The sequence below is a fragment of the Tamandua tetradactyla genome, chromosome 3 (genome assembly GCF_023851605.1).
Source record: "Tamandua tetradactyla isolate mTamTet1 chromosome 3, mTamTet1.pri, whole genome shotgun sequence".
NCBI classification, from domain to species: Eukaryota; Metazoa; Chordata; class Mammalia; order Pilosa; family Myrmecophagidae; genus Tamandua; species Tamandua tetradactyla.
Genome location: NC_135329.1, coordinates 102,415,092 through 102,435,822, shown reverse-complemented (window position 1 = coordinate 102,435,822; position 20,731 = coordinate 102,415,092). Strand labels below are relative to the sequence as shown.

The following is a 20,731-nucleotide window of genomic DNA, read 5'->3' as shown; positions in this document are numbered from 1 at the left end:
CAGATTTCTTTTTATCTCCCGAAATGTCAACAGGAGGCAGAGGGCCAAGCTGTTTCTTCAGTGGCACGCCCTCCTTAAACGCTATTCCCAAACGTACTTGGGAAACAACTTCTGACTCCAGACAAATGTCTGTTAGTTCCAGCTCTTACCTGCCACTTACAATACTCTGGATGTCCGTGCCAGTCTCTGGGTCAGCCAGTTGATAACACTGCGGGACCTGTTTGTTTAGTTCATCAGGGGAAATTCATTCCACCCAGACAGAGCCGCGGTGTGGGGTGCGGGTGGAGGGAGCCAGCGGCCTGCCGGGATGGACTGTGTTTTTTCTTTCTTTTTTTTTACTAGAAACAGGGAAAGGAAAAGGAAAGCAGCACTATCACCCCTTCTGGATCCCACCTCTCCCCTTTCAGTTCCTCGATTCCGGGAAAACAATAGAAGCCTCCCGGCCCTCTCTCTGGACTCCCAGTCCGGGTCCCCGTCGTCGCCTCGCCTCCGCCTCCCCTCCCCGCCCCTCACCCGCCGGCCTCCCCAACTCCGGCTCCAGGCGGAGATTTGTCAGAACCGTTCGGTTGAGACTGATTATGATTGCAGCAGATGGGCTGGATTTGACAGTCCGATCCTAAGCAGCTTCTGACGGGGGGTGGGGGGAGTGGGCCGCGGAGGGGCGGGGAAGGGGAGAAGGTGGGGGGCGGGAATCTATGGGCCCGAGCCGCCTAGTAGGAGCGCACGCCGCGCAGCCCAGCCGGCGCTCCCCGGCAGCTGTTTAACGCGCGCCTCCACGAGGAAAGTGGCTCCACCAACCCGAGGGGCGGCCCCGAAGGCGAGCGAAACGTCCCGTGGCCAAGAGTACGCGGAGACACCGGGAGGCGGGCGCAGGCAGACCCGCGGAGCACAACAAAGCGGAGGAGCGCGAGGGAGCGCGAGGTTCCCCAGCTGCCGGCTGCTGAGCGCGAGCGGGGCTGTGGCCACCTCCGCGCGCTCCGGACATGGCAAGTTTGTCAAGTCCCGGCTCTGCGGCCAGCGCCTAGCCGCCCTCGAAGTGACAGCACGTCTGGGTCTGCCCCCAGGGGGACGGCGTCCGTCCCGCCCCCGGCCCGCTGCAAAATGCTTCACCGCAGGCCAGGTAAGGAGACGCCATCCGCTCCTTCTCTCAGACTCCCCCAGCGCAGGGTAGCTCCGGGCCTCCGCCCTACATCCCTTCGCTCACACTTGTCCCTGCCGACTCCCTGCTTCTCCGTATCCCTCCTGGTCTCCTTGGTCCATCTCTGCTCTCAGTCGCCCTTCCTTTAGGTCGCCCGTCCTTTCCACCTTACCGGATACCAACGGCAGGGGGAGAAGTTCGGGGAGGTGGCACCGGGTTACAGGCAGTTTTTTTCCCCAACGCGCCGACACTGGAGGTTGCACCGTGGGTGGGAGCCTGTGTGTGTGCACGCTCCCACCTGCCCATCCACCCCCGTCAAACGAGCCGCCGCAATCCCTTCCCCCCATACGCCTTCTCCTTACAGCCCTTTCCACCTGTGGGGCGTCGCTTTTATGCCGGACGTGCAAATGCAAACACGCACACGTGCAGACACGATTCCACGTTGGCATCCTCAGGAGGCTCCTGAATGGTGGAGGCTTAAAGGGGAGACAGGGGAGGGGGCGGATTTGAGTACCGGGGGCCTCCCAACTGCGGGGCCGACGTCTCTTCTGCCCTTTGGCCTTGACTCTAGTGTCCAGGTGCCAGCAGAGCGCGGCGCCTCCAAGGGAGGCTGCGGAACTTGGCAGGAGCATTGCTGTGCCACCAGAAACCAATCCGCCCTTTCTGCCCAGTGGCCAGCGGCCTGGGCCGCTGCCTGGCCAGTCCCCCAGGACGCGCTCGCCCCCATCTGGCACCGCCCCGAGGTCCCCACGCGGCGGCCCCTGACCTTGTCTGCCCAGCTCCGGGCTCTCGCCCAAACGGCCCCTCCCTCTCTGCCGCAGCTCGCCTGGAGCGTGTGCCCTGTTGCTACTGGCAACTGCCTGTGCCCAAGGCTCAGCTCAGAATCGGCTTAATGCTGATTGATGGGCAGAAATACAATATTTTCTGGAGCTGTGTCGGCCGCCAGTGAGGGCGCCCTCCTTGCCAGGGAGCCCTGCAGACAGCCTTGGTGGCCCACCATCCTCTCTTCCTCCTCTAGGCCTCACGCCATCGAATCCCTGAGAGAAAACGGACATTAAGGATTTCCTCATCCCCTCGGGTTAAATGCAGAGCCCCTTGGTGTTTGCTTCTCTGCTGAGTGACAGGCAGGGACCCCTTCTCATCCTGAAGTCTTCCCATCCTGGAGGCTTCTGCTTAGTCGAATAAAGGAGGCCTCCTGTTCCCGTCTTCTACCACCTACCTTTCTATTTTCATCCGCACCTCCTTTCCTACCCCTTCCTCCAAACAGGTGCCTAAAATAGATCACCCTTTTAATAATCCAGAACTAGTCCTGCAAGTATTCACAAAAGCATTTTCCAGAAATAATTCATTTCATATCTTAGAAAGACACAGTCCAGTTCAAGGGGTAACCTTTGCTGCTTCTGTGTGTGTGTGTGTGCGTGTAACACCATTCACACCGTATCACCCCATTTCTGGCAGCCTTCACATCTCAGCCAGCAGAGTGGACTGATATAAATTTTTTGGACCAATATAATTTCTTCCCCAATCTGTACCCCTTCTCGTCCCTACTCCCCAGTTACTGGCTGCAAAAGATCAGATTTCCTTAGCAAAGAAATTATCTTTAGAAGAAGGTTTTGCTTGGCAGTGATTCTGTCTCTGTACCCCAATATATTTGGCAGAGTATCCTCATCTAGAATGTCATGCCTAACTTCTTTTTGCCCATGGATGTTAATTAGGAAAACCATGTAATGTTTTTGAGTTGGTCATTTATTCTTTCAAGCAAAACTTTCTTGAGGTGTCTTCCATATGTCTGGCATGAGTCAAGGTCCTGGGGTGGGAGTACAGCAAAAAGACAAGATACAAATGGACGTTTTAAAGCCGGCATTTCAACTGCATTTTGGTTATGGCCATGATGGTTAAAATTGTAAACGGATAGGACATTTGACTGGGACTTTACAGTTTACAATAGGCTTTCACAAGTATTATCTCCTTTAATCCCAGCAGCAAGAATTTTAAATAGCAGTGATTCCATCCAAAGACCCAGTAATGCTCACCAATCCTGCTTTAACCAAAAATAAAAGGAATCTTGCAAATCATTACAACAGCTGATAGGGCTTTAAAACACAAAATAAACAATTCAGGAGAAGCTTATGAAGCTTAGTTACAGGAATGTAGCTTGGAAAAGATAACTGAAATGCATGTAACATGTACATTATTGGGAAGGCTTTTGGGAAGAAACTTTACTGCTCAAACTCTATGGCCCATTTCCAGGGCTCTGGTCTGTTGTCTTATCCTAGGATCTAAAATGGGATGAAAGTGTTAGCACGAAATTACTGGGAGACTAGCAAATGAAGCAAAATGAGTAGGCAATGATGTTACTTTCTTTAGCTACAAGGCATTCTTGAGATATCCACAAGTTTCTAGTATATAGTTACTTGAGAAATGAAGCAATTTTCTGTACTTAGAACATAAAAAATGAGTCTGCATGCCTTGTCTGAGCCATAATGAAGACAATTAGGGTTTTGATCATTTTTACCCATTACTTTGATAACCGGGTATATCTCACATGGATAAATGGCAGTTTCTCTCTTTTTTTTAAAGATGACTTATGGGCAAAATATGCAGAAAATCTTCATGTAGATTTGCTCATTTTCTCCTTTCCTTCAATGTGTAGGTCATCTCTTCTCTGACTTCTCAGCTGTACATTTATTATTCATGACTTTCCTTCCCAAATGGTTTCTAGGATGCCATCTGAGGGTAAATGTTGTTTGGGGTTTTAGATATTATGCCAGTCCTCTTGCTTAGTGTTTTTGATGAGTTTTGTTCAATAAGTTTTACAGGTAGTGTATCATAGGAAGCTAATTATGGCCAGGGTCTGGCTATAGGTCGGACTAGATGAAAGATAAGCCTACAAAGTAATCACAAGGCAGGGTCTGATATTAGGAAAGGATGGAGATAACTAAGGGAACTTTTTATTGTTTAATACCGTGAACTTTTTGCTATATGGATTTTTCTTTTTTGCTGCAGAGTTTACGCAAATCTGTTACCCTGTATTTGGCTTTCCTGGTCATTATTCTAGCATTTTAGTTTAGAGCTCAACTTAGGTTTCTAGATTGGTGATATGTCAACAAAACACACATAATAAAAATATATGTATTTGGGGATTTAGTGGGGTTGCACCCCTATCCCTTAGCAGTGTACTTCAGCAGCCTCTGCACTGAACCCCTGAGATTTTCAAATGAAGGTTATAGAGAGCTGGGGTGGGTTCCAACCTCGGTCATCCTGATTTTTCTTTTAACCTGAGAGAATTGAATAGGGGACAGTTGGGGGTCTGAGTTAACGATTCACATCATCCCGTTCAGGGTTGTCTCGTCTTTCCCATGAGTCCTTAAACCAGGGCCCCATTATGCATTCACTTATTCAAGACATATTTCTGGGAACTGGCCTTGGGATCCAAACTTCCTGGCTTTTTTGCATAGTGGTGCCCTTTCATTCTTAGCCCGTACCTTTGTTCCTTTCAAATACCTGAGAGCTGCATCCTTCTGGGATGCCTGTAGTTGTGGTTTATAGGATGTGGGTGTCTAGTGGCTTTCTTGCTACAGGGAATTCACATACTTTTGCTGTTTAGGGCTGCTGCCTCTAAAGAGGATGATGGTCTGGATATTACACTCTTCCACCCTCTTTCTCTTAGCTCCGTTTTTATGGGTCCCCTTAGCTCCGAGTCCTCAGACAGTCGGTGGTACTGGTGAAATCAACGTGCTTGTTACTCACTCCAGAGATCATAACTGTTCCATATTGGTTGCCAGGGACAGTATTTAGATTTTCAGATACTGTGGCAGGTGGGCAAGTGGGTCTAAGGACGAAGGGAAATGAATCATTTTATACTGTGTTAGAAGATATTGAAAGCAGGACATGAGGCATACTGCCATCGGTAAGATTCAAAATGGGTCGTTTTTTTGTGACTTCAGAGCAGTGCTAGAAATGTTTATCATGTTGCAGGTAGTTAAGAGCTCAGAGTTGGGAGTCATACAGACCTCGATTCAAATCCTGGCACCATCATTTACTATTGATGTGGCTTGGGGCATGGAGATTAATCCCTCTAAAGAATTCCATTTCCTCATCTACAAAATGGAAAAATATTGTGCATGTATATAAGATGATGCTAAGATTGAAATATAGCGCACATCAAGGGCGTAGAACAGTCCCTAACACACAGGAAGGTCAACAGATGGTCTCTGTGTGGCTTTCTTTGTATTGTTTAGGCTTGGATAAAACCTCCTTATTCACATTACCCTCATCTCTGAGCCTCCTTCCAGAAACCTCACAGAGAAAAACCACTTCAGAGGAGGTGAGTGGCAAGGTACAACTTTCTACGGAAGTTATATTATGTTTAAAGCAGGTACAGCCACTTCCAGAAGGACCGGTACCTTTTACAGGTATGAGGGAAGAGGACACCTATTCTCTCCTTGAGATGCACACAGATCATCAGCCTGGAAGATAAACTAAGAAAGTTTTATTTCACACTTCTTGTGAAAGGCACTGTGCTGGGAATACAAAGAAGAAAAACCCAGTCTGTTCTCAGAAAACTTATGGGGTTGGAGGAGGGGAGGGGTTATACAGTAAGAAATAACAATAATCAGCATGACAATAAGGAACATCACCATAATAAATACGCCTGTTACTTATTGAGACAGGAGTCTATATTACCTGCAAGACATATTATTTCTCCATTATAGAGATAGTATATAAAAAGGCAAACTTAAGTGTCATAGTGGTGGTATTAGCAAAACTCTTTGGGATTCAAAGTAGAGTTCTCCTACCAGATAGGCGTTTTTCGCTGGAGCTTTGAAAGAATTGTTTGGGAATCATGAATGTGATTTCTTTAATAACGACACTATCCAGCGTTTTATTTGGTTTGAACAATCTCTTTATACCCTCCGCTCTGTTCACACTATTATAGAAATGAGGAAAAGTTAAACCGGGGACTTTTTTTTTTTTGATCAGCCAGCAAGGAATTTATTCTCTTGCCTTCCTCAGATCGTTGTTCATTTTAATTGCAGATGCCTCCAGGGAATATAGTTTACTCACCTCCTGTGGAAGAGTCTCATTTAGTCTTACAGACCACATTATCATCAAATTTTTTTTTAAATTTATCTCTGTGTTTTCTGTTATCTGAGATTTAGGCTACCAATGTTTTCTATGATTTAATTCATAACAAGTTTTATACACACAGAAATATAAGGGCTTGCTACCAAATGATAAGAGTGGCACTGTAAGTAAACATAAATTAGTAATTACTTCAACCTACCGGCATTATATTCAAATGCAGTATGCAAAACACAGTTTATCTGATACCCAGTTAGGACCAATTTAACTTCTCTCAGGCTGTTCCTCTTTAATTTTTCCTTTTAGTCACTCATTTTTATTTAGCTATATTTGGTAAAATTCTAATATTGTAATTCTGTTCTCCCCACTTCCTCTCAAGTGACAGATGGGCAAACTCAGCTATTACTCTCCATCATGCTTTCTTTTGAGATGGTTTATAAAGGACTTTCTAAAATCTGAAGTGATATTTTTATCTTAACCCTAAATTGCCTGAATTACTTTAGTGGAACTGGAAAATTATATAAGGCTATTGAAATATTTTGTTGCACACTTGAATTTTAATCTCTAATAACAATATTTTAAAGAGAAGCATGTATTAACACAAGCTTCATGGAAGGTGTGGATTGGTCTTTACAGTTTACCTTCTACTATGTTCTGATGTAAAGTAGTTTTCGCACCAAGAATGTACCAGCCAAGCAAAACATTTATTTTCATGGGCAGAATGCCACCTTTCCTGCCTTCTTTGACTCGCTTGTTCATTCAGTAATAATACTTACAGATTGATATTAGGTGCTAGTCATGTGTCAGGCAATGTGTTGTACTTAGAACAGTGACTACAACCAATGTCCATTATTCTGATACTGAACTTCTAGCAACAGAAATCACTAGCTCTAGAAAGAAACAAGTTAAACAAAAAGAAATAAGTTTGACATGGCACAGTTCTACTCACTGAGTACTCCTTACTAACAGAAGATATGACTTATTTTAGGCTTCATGTTGTTGCATTAATGTATATATATCTTAACTTGTTCTTTCATTTAACAAGGACATCTAGAAGGTGGAAACTGTTGTTCCTCTGAACTTCGCTGTGATATTTCCAGTTCTTCCTTTTGCTCAGTTTTCAGTGCTTGGTAGGTGTTCAATAAATATTTGTTGACTAGAAAGCAGGAAGGAAAAAAGAAAGGGAGAGAGGGTAGGAGGAGGAAAGGGACCTAGGAAGAATTTACTCTATTACACATTAGCAAATGATCTGATTTGTGATGTAACATATCCCAGATGAGACGTAGGCCTGTCCCTCTTGTTCTCTCCCTGCAAATCATTATTTCTTCCTTAGTACAGATTATGAAATATGTCTCTGTCATTGGACAATCCATTTTAGGATTTGTGTGTATAACCTCGTATCTGTGGTTTCACATTAGATTTTTGAGAGTGATGACGATTTTGTAGAAGTTTTATCATCTTGTTGCTGCTTTGTGGACATCCCTCAGTCATTCTGCTAAATCACCATTATTCTGAGAGTTTCATTACATCTTAAGATGGTCTTTTCCTTCTTCCTCCACCAACATACTTGGAGAGATCTACTGTAGTTTGTTTAAAATGTATCTTTATTTACCACTTTTGCCATACAAGACCTTGTCCTAGATTTCATGAATTCAGAGTAGTTAGTTATAAAATATAATTAATTATAAGTTAGTTATAAAATTAGTTAAAAAATACAAAGGCCTTCAAGGAGCTTACGATCTAGGTAGAGAAATAGGACACAGACATACAAAGTGGTGAGCATTTAGTGCTGAGCTGGTGAAATGTTCAAAAGAAATCAGTGTAACAAGAGGTTGCCAGAATGAGCTGGTGGTGGAGGCTGGTTGTAATAGATCTCTGGAGGGGTGGGGGCTGGGGGAGAGGAGAAATGAGCTGGGGGAGGTAGACATGAGGAGAGAAAGGGAAATATCTAGTCCAGAGAGGGCTTGAGCTCAAGCTCCGAGCCAGGAACTTGAGCAGCCCTGGAAGAAAGGAGCAGGATCTGAAGATGGAGAGGTAGGGGGACCCTTCTGTGCTGGTTTGAAGCTGTTCTGTATCCCAGAAAAGCCGTGTCCTTTTTTTCTGATCCAGTCTTCTGGGGGCAACCATGTTTCTTTTAATCCTGATTTAATATGGTAGAGTGGAAACTTTGATTAGATTGTTTCCCTGGAGATATGACACACCCAGTTGTGGGTGGGACCTTTTGATTAGATGGAGATGTAACTCTGCCCATTCAAGGAGATGTGATTAGTTTACTGGAGTCCTTTAAAGGGGGAAACATTTTGGAGAAGCCTCAGATACAGACATTTGTAGATACTTGGAGTGCTGACTGAGAGAGCAGATGCCCAGAAACTGACGGGTGGACATGCAGAGCCCAGCAGACGTCACCATGTGCCTTCCCATGAGACGCTAAGCAAGCCAGAACCCAGAGTTATGTGCCAGAGAAGCTAAATGAAGGTCCACAGATGCTTGCGAAACCATGGGCATCAGAAGCTGGAAGAAGTGGAACCAGGAATAAGGACCAGCAGATGCCAGCCATGTGCCTTTCCAAATGACAAACATTGGTCTTTCTTGAGTCAAGGTATCTTTCTTTGGATTCCTTAGTTTGGATATTTTTATGGCCCTGGAACTGTAAACTTATAACTTAGTAAGTTCCCTTTTTAAAAGCTGTTCCATTTCTGGTATATTGCATTCCAGCAGCGTTTAACAAGCTAAAACAATGACGCATTCCTATAGGTCATTAAATGCATGCTAAGCAATTTGGACTTTATTCTCTAGGCAAGTGTTTCTCAAAACGTACTTCTCTGGAACACTAGTTCTGCTGGCTGTTACAGATATGTTGGAGTCCCCATTGTTGAAAAATTGAGAAAAGCTGAGAGAAAGTTAAAAAAAAAAGTTTTCTCTATTGTATACACATGATGGGTCTCTGTTCTTGTTTGCTAGCTGCTGGAATGTAATATACCAGAAACGGAATGGCTTTTAAAAAGGGGAATTTAATAAGTTGCTAGTTTACAGTTCTAAGACTGAGAAAATGTCCCAATTAAAACAAATCTATAGAAATGTCCAATCTAAGGCATCCAGGGAAAGATACCTTGGTTCAAGAAGGCTGGTGAAGTTCAGGGTTCCTCTCTCATCTGGAAGGGCACCTGGTGAACACAGCATCATCTGCTAGCTTCTTCTCCTGGCTTCCTGTTTCATGAAGCTTCCCGGGAGGCGTTTTCCTTCTTCATCTCCAAAGGTCGCTGGCTGTGGACTCTCTGCTCTGTGGTGCTGCAGCATTCTCTGCTCTCTCCAAATCTCTCTCATTCTGCAAAATGTTTCCTCTTTTGTAGGACTTCAGAAACTAATCAAGACCCACCCAAATGGGTGGAGACATGTCGTCATCTAATCCAGTTTAACAGCCACTCTTGATTAAATCACATCCGGGGGAGATGATCTAATTACAGTTTCAGACATGCGATACTAAATAGGGATTAGAAGAAATGGCTGCCTTTACAAAATGGGATTAGGATTAAAACGTGGATTTTCTGGAGTACATATGTCATTTCAAACTAGCACAGCCTCTAATTGCCATTATTAATCACTAAGTTCCTCCAAATATTTTTGGTCTTCGGGCACCTTGGGAGGGTTGTTATCTGTCTGTGGAGGCTGTTTTGGGAAATGCTTTCTAAATTGTGGATAATTTCTGAATCAGAGGTGATATGATAAGTAAGTGTTCTTAGGCACATGAATCTCAAAATGGTGCATAATGATTAGCAAAGCGTGGGGCCAAAAAGAATTAGGAGACCCAGGCTTTATCCAGCAGCGTGTGATGGAGGCTTGGATTGGGACTGCGGTGAGAATGCGAAGAAGGATCAGTTTCATGAATTGTTAGAGTACAAGTCCCCTACCTCCCCCCCCCCCATTCTTCTGTGAATAACCAGATTTAAAAAAGTTAGTTGCCAAGATGGAAGAATCAAGAATGTTTCAAATTTTTGAGATAGGAGTCTCATCTAGCGATCCTCCATAGCTTTCTAAACTTCTGCTGTATGGCAGTCAAAAGCAGTGAGGTACTCTAAACCTAACCTCATGAAGCAGGGGTACCTTTGCAGGCACAAGTCTTTTTAAAAAAAATTTTTTTGGTATTCCACAGTCTAAATGCTTTCCCCCCAAAATAACCTTAAAACACAACCTAGATATTTCAAACAGTGTCAGCCATAAGATTACCAGAGGTGACTCTGTGCCGCCATCAGAGCTCCCTGCCATGACATGTGGCCTATCTATTGCCTCTGCTTAAGGACTGTCTGCAACAGAGAAAAGCAACTTCATGCCTCTATTGGGAATCTAATCTTTGTCTGGCTAAAATGCCTTTAGCCAGCTTTCCTCATCATAAAGAACTTTATCCAAAATGACAGTGGGCACAGTACAGAGGTTACAGAGTCGTTGCTGCCAGCTCTGTGGAATTGAGTCTTCCCTAGAGATGCAAAAAGTATAGCACAAGATGTTGGTCCATCATTAGTTTGTTTGGTCTCCAAGGACTGGTCTGAAGGCTTGTTCACCATCTTTATATTCTGCTTCATCTCTGTACATGCCGTTAGGCATCTGGCTCTCCAGTTGTCTGTGTTCCCAGTCACCTAATGATTTTTCTCTTTGGTGAATATTTTCAATGTTTGGAAAATGTTTTTAACACTGTCTTTCCAAAATAAGGAGCAAAATAAAGCAACAGTGTAAAGCAAACAGCTTCACTGTTTTTTATTTAGAATTTTTCATCAGAGTAATTAGTCATCCTTAATTCCCCAGTTTTCTTGCATGTTTGTGAATATAAATAAATGTAGCTGTTTAACAAATAACTCATTTATTCTTGATACTTCTTTCCATTGCCATGCCTTTCACAACTCTACTCACGCACTTCATAGCGTACAGATGACTCAAAATCATTGTGGTCATTAGTGTGAATATTTCTGATGATTTTTCTCTTTTGTTATTTGGGATTTCATGAGATAAAAATGTACACTTTATGCCTCTGCTGGCCGCTCTCTTCTCTCCCAGGTTTCTTTACTTTCAGCGTTCCATCTTTGGCTTCCTTTCTTAGCTTCTGTGCTTTTCTCTCCGTTTCTACCCCTGAATTTCATCTTCTTATAATGGACTCCAGTAAGAGGATTGAGAGGACATGCTTCAACTGAAAGAACCTAATCATGATAATTTACAACCTCAGGAATGGGTTAACTTTAAGAACCTGATCTTCTGGAGTCCATAAACCCTCCAAACCAATACAGGTTATTTGTCTATATGTAAATTCGCAAGGATTTGAAACTCTGAGTTGTACTTCAGGGTGCTTCTTGACTAATCTCTGCCCATTGGTGTCTGATTGTTAAATTAACTTAGGCTACATGGGCATACCAAGCTCTGATCATACGGACTACTTCAGGCTGAAGAAATTCATGCTTATGCCTGAATTCCTCACTTGGCTGTCCACGATGGTTAAATTGGCCATATAATTGCCAAATCTCTTCTTTTGTGAGTAGTGATGGTGTGTGCTACCCTGACGGTGGCAGAATGTAAAGCAGGGCCGTTTGATGTGTCAGCCCACTGGTCGAGCTGTTGATATGTTTGATTAGTTAGTGACTAGGATGAAATGGCCTTTTCTTGCCCACATGAGCCTAAAAGAGATGGCTTGGGGGGTGAGGACAGCAGAGAGGACACAGCTTAGGACTCCTGTCAGGGTATGGTTGCCAGTAAATGGTCTCTACTGGGCTAGATTTAAATGAGAAGCTTTGCTTTGTTTTAAGCTGCAGTACATGTCTCTCTTTCATTATATTAATTGCAGAATTATACCCAATGAATATAAGATAATGATATGCCTCTACTGGTTCATATGGTCACATTCATTTTCTAATTAAATGATTACAACACACTCAGGGTGTTTTTCATTTATCTTTTTTTTATCCACAAATTGAATATGCTTGAGAGGATACTGATCCTACCTTTTTCCATGTGGTTTTAAGAGATTTCAGGGAATTTTAATTTTAGTTAAAATAAAAACAACGATAAACAGTGTATTTTTCATTTTATAATAGTAAAATTGTTGTAACAGTGACCATAATCAGTCTTACTCACGATATGGTTACTTGTTATTTGAGGGGGGAGGAGACATTTTTTTCCCCACATGGTGTTCTTAATTTTAATGAAGGGTTTAATTTAGATGCCTACTCATAGCTTTGATTTTATGTAATTAGAATGAATTAAGAAGAGTGGATAAGGTTCCCTTTCATTCAATGAACAAATGAGAACATGTCACATAATTATAAGCATACACATGTATTATGCATATTATGCTAGCACTGAGATTAGTATGATTACCTAGAAACTATGTCACAGTTCAAAATAAGATAAATTGGATTATATTTTCAGTTATCTTTCATTTGCTTAAAAATTTTTATCACATTAGATAACAAAATTTAGTCATTGTTCCTTCCACTTTGAAAGAGAAACCACAATATTTAGTTTGTTTATAAGCTAGAAAATGTATTTTTCCCTATGCTTTGTGGCCTTTGGAAAGTTATCATTTTTAATCTTTAAGGGAAAGCATGTTCTTACCACCTATCATTTCAAACTCAGAAGTTGGTACATAATTTGGTCATTAATTAAAAATTATTTTTAATTGTATAATTAAATGATAATTGTATATCATCTCATTTGGATGCAAGGTTTTACTTCCAATAGAGAATGTTTGTAAACTGGTGAGGCTTCCAGTGACACCATTTGGCTTCCCTAATACAATAAATCTTTCTAAAAGGATACTGTATAATGGCTTTGGAGGACTATTTTAATTATTTTTTGTGTGAAGAAGAACATACATTCAAGAAAAGCAATAAATTTCAAAACATACTGCAACAATTAATTATAGAACAGATTTCAGAGTTTGGTATGGGTTACAGTTCCACAATTTTAATTTTTTCTTGTAGCTGCTCCAAGACATTGGAGACTAAAAGAAATATCGATATAATGATTCAGTAGTCATGTTAATTTGTTAAATCCTGTCTTCTCTGTTATAACTCACTTTCTCAGTTGATCTTTCTCCCTATCTTTAGGGGTATTCAGGCTATACCTGCTCTAACTTTTTCATGTTGGAAAGGGGTGTTGACCATATAGAATAGGGGGATGGAACTGGTTGATGTTCTTGGAGAGAGTGGCCCCTCTGAGCTTCAGGATTTATCTGACCTAGGAACACACCTGGAGGTTGTAGATTTATGGAAAGTAATCACAGAATGGAACTTCTGTGAAATCTCGGATAGGTGTTCTTCAGTATTGGCAGGAACAGTTTTGGTAAATCATGATAAATAGCAATATCTAGGTGAAGCTTTTTGGTAAGAGTGACCTCCAGAGTAGCCTCTCAACTCTCTTTGAACTCTCTCAGCTACTGACACCTTATTTGTTGTACTTCTTTTACTGTTTTAGTCAGGAAGGCCTTTTGTTGATCCCACGGTGCCAAGGACTTTCCCCCTGGATGTGGAGGACTATTTAACCTGCAGTTGTGCCCCTGGCCACCCAAGAGGCAGGGTTTCTCTTTATGAGAATTAGTCTATCTCCTTCCATGTAACAAAACAGACAACTTCATATATCAGCCTCTTGCCAGTCTCTGTGGCCATTATCTCTTTTGTTCCTCATCCCTAATTCCCTGGAGGCCCCTCTCTTTGCCTATGTCAGGATGTGAATCTTCTAGAAACATATCTCCTAAGGCCGTTGCTCATACCTCTTTTTGTCCCAGGAGCAACACTCACATGCATCAGTCAATCAACGGGATGGGGAATTAGCTGTTCACTAGAAGACAAAGCGTTGCTGCTTTTCGCAGTGTTTTCTCCAAAAAATATTAATAAATGAGTCGTGTGTTAAATAGGTGTCTTTAAGTTTATTGTATTTCCAATTATTTTTAAAAAGTAGTATGTCCCAAGGCTCTGGAAACAAAAAATCATTTGTATAAACATTTTTCCTGGAAGGAGGCAGGGAAATTTTACCAATTGTTTGGCACTGAGAACTTTTGTGATAACTATGAAGTAGTGGAACTTCAAATTAATTCCTAACAGTGCTTCACATGTATGTAGGATTTTTGTGTTTGCAAAGTTCCTTTGTAACCAGTATTTCATTTTGATCCCCCAACAACCTCTCACATCTAGCAAGGTCATGGTGTTATTTTCAGTTTTTATAAAAAGTGATGTTTTTGAGTAGTCCAAATATTTGTTCACTTTCATCAGCTAGTGATTAGCTCAGAATTACAAGTTTCCAGTGTCCTAGTTGGAAGCCACTTTCACTGTAATACATCATTTGCATTTATATTACATTATTTAAAATAAGTGTTTAATTAATTTGTAGCACTTTTTTTGTTGTTGTTCAACCTAGTGTTCAGCTCTATCAAAGGTCAGTAATACTGTGATGCATTTTGCAAAAAGAAAAAGTTTAACGTGGTATTGAAAGAACAGGCTTTGTAGTCACAGCTGGATTTCTAATCCATTTTACCTGACTTTGGGTAATGTATTTAACCTTTCCTAGACCCGTATTTAAAATGGTACCCTAATGCCCGTCTCAGACTATCGTAGCAAAGATGAAGTGAGATGATCTTTGAGGAAGGTGTGGCAAATAACTCATTATAACCAATAAAATATGGCGAAGTGACTGTGCCATTTCCAGTTCCCTCATTGCTGCTGTTCTGTATTGTAAAATTAAAAAATCCAAAAGCTTAGGGTGTAAAGCAGCTACTACTATACTATCTCTCACAAATCTCTGAGTTGATTGAGTTGAGCTGGGGGGTTCTTCTGCTTCTTGTGAAGTTGACTGGGTCTGCAGTCATCTGGGGGCTTGACTAGACTGTTGTATCCAAGATGCCTCACTCACATGCCTGGTGCTTTGGTGGAGTGGCTGAAAGACTGGGTGTAGCTGGGATTTTGTCATGGCTGGGTCTTTCTTTTTCTTTCCAAGCAGTGTCTCCACATGGTCTCTCGAGCTGGACTTCTTTCATTCTTACATGATCAAAGATAGAAGGGTCTGAATTTCTTAAGGCTTAGTCCTAGAACTGGCACAGCAGCTTCTTCTATATTCTGTTGGTTATAATGAATTGCCAGTGTGGGAAGGGAATACACAGGGCATGAGTATCAGGAGGGTGGTTTTATCAGGGGTCATCTTTGGAGACCATCTACCACAGTCAACAGCTCTAGATGTTTTGGGAGAAATCTTTCTCAGTAGGGCCATAAATGAGACAACTCCAATTTTTCTGTCTAGGTAAGGAGGCTTTCTGCCCCTCTGTTGTCACTCCCAGTGTTGATGGGAAGCCAGGCACCCTGGCTGTTCTCTTGAGGAACACGCTCTGTCCATGATATCCATGTGGTTTGGAAGCGGATGGTATAACTCTGACATGGGTTCTTTATTGGTTTTCTGGTAATACCTCTTCATATTGCATTTATATTTTAGAACTACTTTTCCAGGTATTTTCCTTTTTTTTTTTTCTCACTGAAATACAGATACTTTTGGCCTATATCCCCATTTCATAGAGAGAAACTAAGACTTGCAGTTTAAATTACACAGCTTGAAAAATGCAGAGCCCAAGTTCCAACCTAGGGCTTCTGTATCTGGAACGATGTTCCTGATTTTGATTCCATTTGAGGATAAATGTGATGAAATGCTGGGGTGGAGGGATTCTCATGAGTGGAGGATTTTGAAAGGATATATAGGGTAATTGAGGGGGCACAGACTTTTAATTTCTTTCCCAATTCTACCACTTCCCACCTTCGTCACTTCAGCGTTTAACTTCTCGGTGCTCTACCCTTCGTTTGCTTTATTAGTGGGATATACTGTCTCTTCTGTGGAATAGGGGATAATTATACTTGCTTTAATTGTTTCCTAGGTCTGCTGTCAGTGTTCAGTGATGTAAACTTCGCAAAGGGTCCAGCAGCATGCCTGGAATATAGTAGCTGTCTGAGACATGTTAATTCATCCCCTATATTTCTTAAGTAATCTGCTTTTTCAGACACAGGGCTGAACATAGGTTATGTCTTAAAGTGCTCTGAGCGTTCTCAGTGCCGTCACAAATGAGTGGAAAAATTGGAGCTGTCTTTCCTGGCTTCCCATCAGGTCCTCCGTTGTGTCTGCCCACTTCAGAGAGAGGTGGCTTTGGAAAGGTTGGCATCTCTGCCCTGAGACACAGGACTCGTTATTCTGTAAGAGGATGGGTGATGTTGAATGGATGCCTCTGAACCTCACCCGCCACCGAACGGCCAGTCTGCAGACCCTTCCAGGGTCACCACCTGCTAAAGGAGGAAGGACTCTAAAAGTTTGGATTTGTTTTTGAAATGGCTGCTTCAGAAGATTATTCTGGGCACTGGAGTGAATCACACCAGCAACAGTAAGTCACTGGTCTAAATTTGCAGGCATCGTGTTCTAGGACTTTTAGAAGCTCTCTGGACCCTATTTTCAGCTGGAATGGAAGACAGGCTTTCTCTGTCTGTATCTGGTGTGCTCTTCAGGAGCCCGACTCTGGCCTTCAGAACCTCTGGCCTGTAAAGGGGACAGTTGAGATCCCTCACCCAGGGATGTAGAAACATCTTGGTGGACCTTCTTTTGCCTAAGTCCATGATGGGGGAGAAGAAATGTGCTGTTGGCCATAAAACAGCAGTAACAACAACAACAATAAAAATACTGTTTCCCAGCAGCAAAGCTCTGTTAGTCTTATTTGATAGTGCCTGGTGGTGCAGAGGGGCACCCAGCTTCAGGCAGCGAGGGCCATCTGCACGCTGGATGCTATCTGGAGGATGTGCTTCTGTGTGTCTGTGTGTCTGCAACAGAAATCGAGCCCTGTAGCGGGGGCGGAAAGTCAGGGAGCCTCCCTTCCCTTCACGGGTTTCTGGGCAGGGTTATATCAAACCCAGTGTGAGCAGAGGGAATTATTCCTGCTTTCCTTTAAAGACCACTGGAGAAAGTTATTTTGTAGCTTTTCTAAATAAACTTTACTGCCAGGAACTTTCTCCTCACTGCTAATAAAGGTCTCTCCCATCTCATGCCAACCTTCTGTTGTCTGGTTTGTTTAATCAGGTGTGGGGATTAGAATGTCCTCATCCTCGGAATGATGCGGGGTCTGGTATCAGATTGACATTCTTCACTCTACAGTGACCCGTCCCTACGCTACACAGTTCTGAATCTTGAACTAAAGGTCAAGAATCAGAAAATTATCAGAGAGAATCTTTTCTTAATGTAATTAAAAATAATATTTCAGTGGGTTGTGGCCAGGGCCAAACACAGGAAGACTTTCTCATAGCTTCCCAGTCTAAGGACACAGTTTCAGATAGCTGCTCAAATAAACAAGATGCAGTTAATAACCCACAGGGAAGAAATATGCACTTGTATCATGCCGGGTCCTCACTTCTTATTAAAAACAATAAGCTTTTAAAAATAAACATTAAGTGCTGTGTTCGGCAGCACATATACTAAAATTGGAATGATAGTAGGAGGATTAGCATGGCGCCTGCATAAATATGACATACAAATTTGTGAGGTATTCTGAAGTTTTTGGTACAAAGTTTCTATTTGGGGTGATGGGGAAGTTCTGGTGGTGGATTGTGGTGATGTCAACACAATATTGTGAATGTAATTAACACCACTGAATAGTATATTTGAATGTGATTAAAAGGGGGGAAATTTTAGGATGTATCTATGTTACGAGACGAGAAATTAAAAAAAATATATATATACCTGGGCAGAATTCTTGCCTGCCATGCCTGAGATTCAAGTTCGATTCCTGGAGCCTGCCCATGTCCCCTCCCCACCCCCCTACCCAAATATGTATATATATATATATGGAACTGTACAACACAAGCTGTGATCCCTAATATAAAGTCTGGACTATACTTGAATCTTGTTTCCTCAATTGTAACAAAGATATCATGCAAAAGCAAAGTATTATAATAGGGGAAATTGGGTGTGTGTGTGTGTGTGTGTGTGTGTGTGTGTGTGTGAGAGAGAGAGAGAGAGAGAGAGAGAGAGTATATGGGAGCTCTGAGCTATTTGCATGAGTTTTCTGTAAACCTACAGCTTCTTTCATTAAAAAAATAAGAAGTTAAAGTTCAGGTTTCTTTTTCCATACTGATTTCATGGTTTTTTAAACCTCACATCTAAATTCTTACTGGGTAGAAAACTTGTGCGTTAGTGAGCTAGTGCGGTATGGCACCTTGCACAGCTAGTAGTGAATGACTGTACATACTTCTCTTGGCATCTGCTGTGTGCTGGCTGCTGCATGTGGTGTGGCTGTCCCCCCGGAAGTCTCTGTGCCTGGTCAGGTCTCAGCCGTGCCACCGAATAAGGACCAGCCCATTCATGCAGCGTCTGGCCCCTCCCCAAGGAGGGAGTATCAAAACACATACACGTGTCTGATTCCCGTGCCACTGCTCCACCTGTGACTAGCAGCAGCTATTTGCTTTAACGGCTAATAAAAATAAATCTGAGGGAATTTGTTGCCAATGTTGGTTCTTTCCATGGAGTAATGAAATAGCGGGCAGAGGGGTACCAAGGAGGGGAGAAGCCGTTTGGTCTGAAAAGCGTGCCTCGGAAGGAGATGGCCTCATCCTCCGCTTCGTCTCGTTCTGGGATGCGAGGTCGACAGGGGCTCTCAGCGCACCTTGCGTGGGCACCCAGCCGCCTCTCTGCTGCTGGACTGTGAACTCAGTGCCGGAGTACGTGAGATCTGCCCCCATGGCGGACTGCACGTGTGGACCGGGGGCTCTGCCATCCAGCCCGAGGTGAAGTGGGAGGTGGGGGCTGTGCCTGGCTGGACTTGGCCTTCCCCCAGCATGCCTGGCTCGCTGTACACCTACTCAGTTCTCCACGGCTCTTTTCTCTCTCCCTTGTCCCACTTTTGTGTGGGCGTGGATCAAGTGGTCAGCTCGCTGAGCAGATGAAATTGTTTCTGCTAAGATTTAGAATCTGGCTGCGGGTTCTTGTGTACTTGCTACTGGCGAATGTTTGCACATTTCATCTAAAGCTTGAACCCAGTGCTTTCCTTGGAATCAGAAGCCTATTCCCTGGTGTTGTCTCAGGTACCTGAGACAGTTATCTAGACACTCCTCTCTATAAAATCTCTCCCCTTAGACTGATGTAAAGAAAAAAAAATATATATATATATATATATATTTTTTTTTTTTTCCCTTCACTTAGGAATTCTGCCTGACTGGCCCCCACCTTCTCTTCTGGCTCCCCTTTTCCCCTGTCCTCTTTCCCTGTGTGGAAAGCTCATGGCTGGCCTGCCTCTGTCCCTTCTGGCCAATACCTCCTCACCGTTCAGATCTTAGCTTAACATCCCTTCATCTCCAGACCAGGTCCGGGCCCTCCTCGTAATCTCTACACTCTACCTTGTGTCCCACTGTGCTGCCAGCCCCCTTTCTGGCTCTCATCCCACTTGTAGTTTTTCTAGTTGCAGGTTAGGCTTTCTTGTTAGACTGTCAGCTTCCTATTCGTAGAGTCTGTTCCTGAGTGGTTGTTTGTTTAGCACTGAGCTCAGGGTGGACATTCCGAGAGAGGGAAGATGGAAGGGTGGCTTGAGTCAGCCCTGGGTGGGGATGAGGGAACCCGGAGCAGTCTGTGAATGTGTATCAGTTTCATATGGACGCTGTGACAAATCACCACAAACTTAACGGCTTAAAACCACATACTTTACTCTTCGAGAAGTCTGAAGTTTAAAACAGGTTTTTTGATTGTAAAATCGAGGTGTCAGCAAGCCTGCCTTCCTTCTGGAGGCTCTTGGGGAGAAGCTGGCTCTTGCCTTTTCCACCTTCTGGAGGCCGCCTCTGGCCCCTGCTTAGGAAGCACCATCAGCAATGGTGTCAGCCCCAACCTCCACTTCTGTTGCCATGTCTCCTTCTCTGACTCTGGCTCCTCCTGCCTCCCTCTTATACAGACCCCTGTGATTATGTTGAGCCCATCCAGATAATACAGGATAATCTCCTTATCTCAAGATCCTTAACCACATTTTTTTTGCATGGGTAGGCACCGGGATCAACCGTATTTTAAACTTCCTTTTGTCACGTAAGGTTACATATCACAGATTCTGGATATTTGGAGGTGGGCATCTTTAGGGACCATCATTTTCCACCCAGGAGTATGGACTAAATGGGTTTGTGAGGGTATTAAGGTGTGTGATACAGCTCATGGGCTGGATATGTGGATGAGAAGATAAATGACCAAAAGGGATACCCATAGTCCAGAACAAATGAATTTAGGTGTCTTTTCCTTGATAGACTCTGAGAGTCTTTGGTGGGGGAGAAAAAAGTGAGAAAGTAAAAAAAATTGAAAAGCATCCCAGGATATTGTCAATCCAGTTCAGTTAGTGAGAGAGGATTATTGCTCTTGAAACTGAGAATCCATAAACTGGAATTTAGGAAGGAATTTGCCAAGGGCTGGGGTTGGGTCTGTTGACCTGGTGGGAAACAGACCAGAGTCATCAAGAGAGGCCAGCCTGAGTCAGGGTCTCTACTG

At 43.2% G+C, this 20,731-nt stretch overlaps 1 protein-coding gene and 1 non-coding gene across 14 annotated transcripts in view; both read left to right on the top strand.

Moving 5' to 3' along the window:
* NCKAP5 (NCK associated protein 5) overlaps positions 1–20,731 on the top strand; it is a 1,072,936-nt gene that overhangs the window by 406,032 nt on the left and 646,173 nt on the right. For 2 of the 13 annotated variants that reach the window (XM_077153604.1, XM_077153603.1), the window contains exon 1: positions 716–1,120. The exons of the other annotated variants lie outside the window; for them this stretch is intronic. In XM_077153604.1, the coding sequence (XP_077009719.1) occupies positions 1,102–1,120 (19 nt within the window). In that variant the 5' untranslated portion in view covers positions 716–1,101. Of the gene's footprint in view, positions 1–715; positions 1,121–20,731 lie in introns of those variants that run through there. 13 annotated transcript variants of the gene reach the window in all.
* Positions 17,668–17,774, top strand: LOC143678512 (U6 spliceosomal RNA). The gene has a single exon (XR_013173311.1). It is a non-coding gene; the product is annotated as a U6 spliceosomal RNA (small nuclear RNA).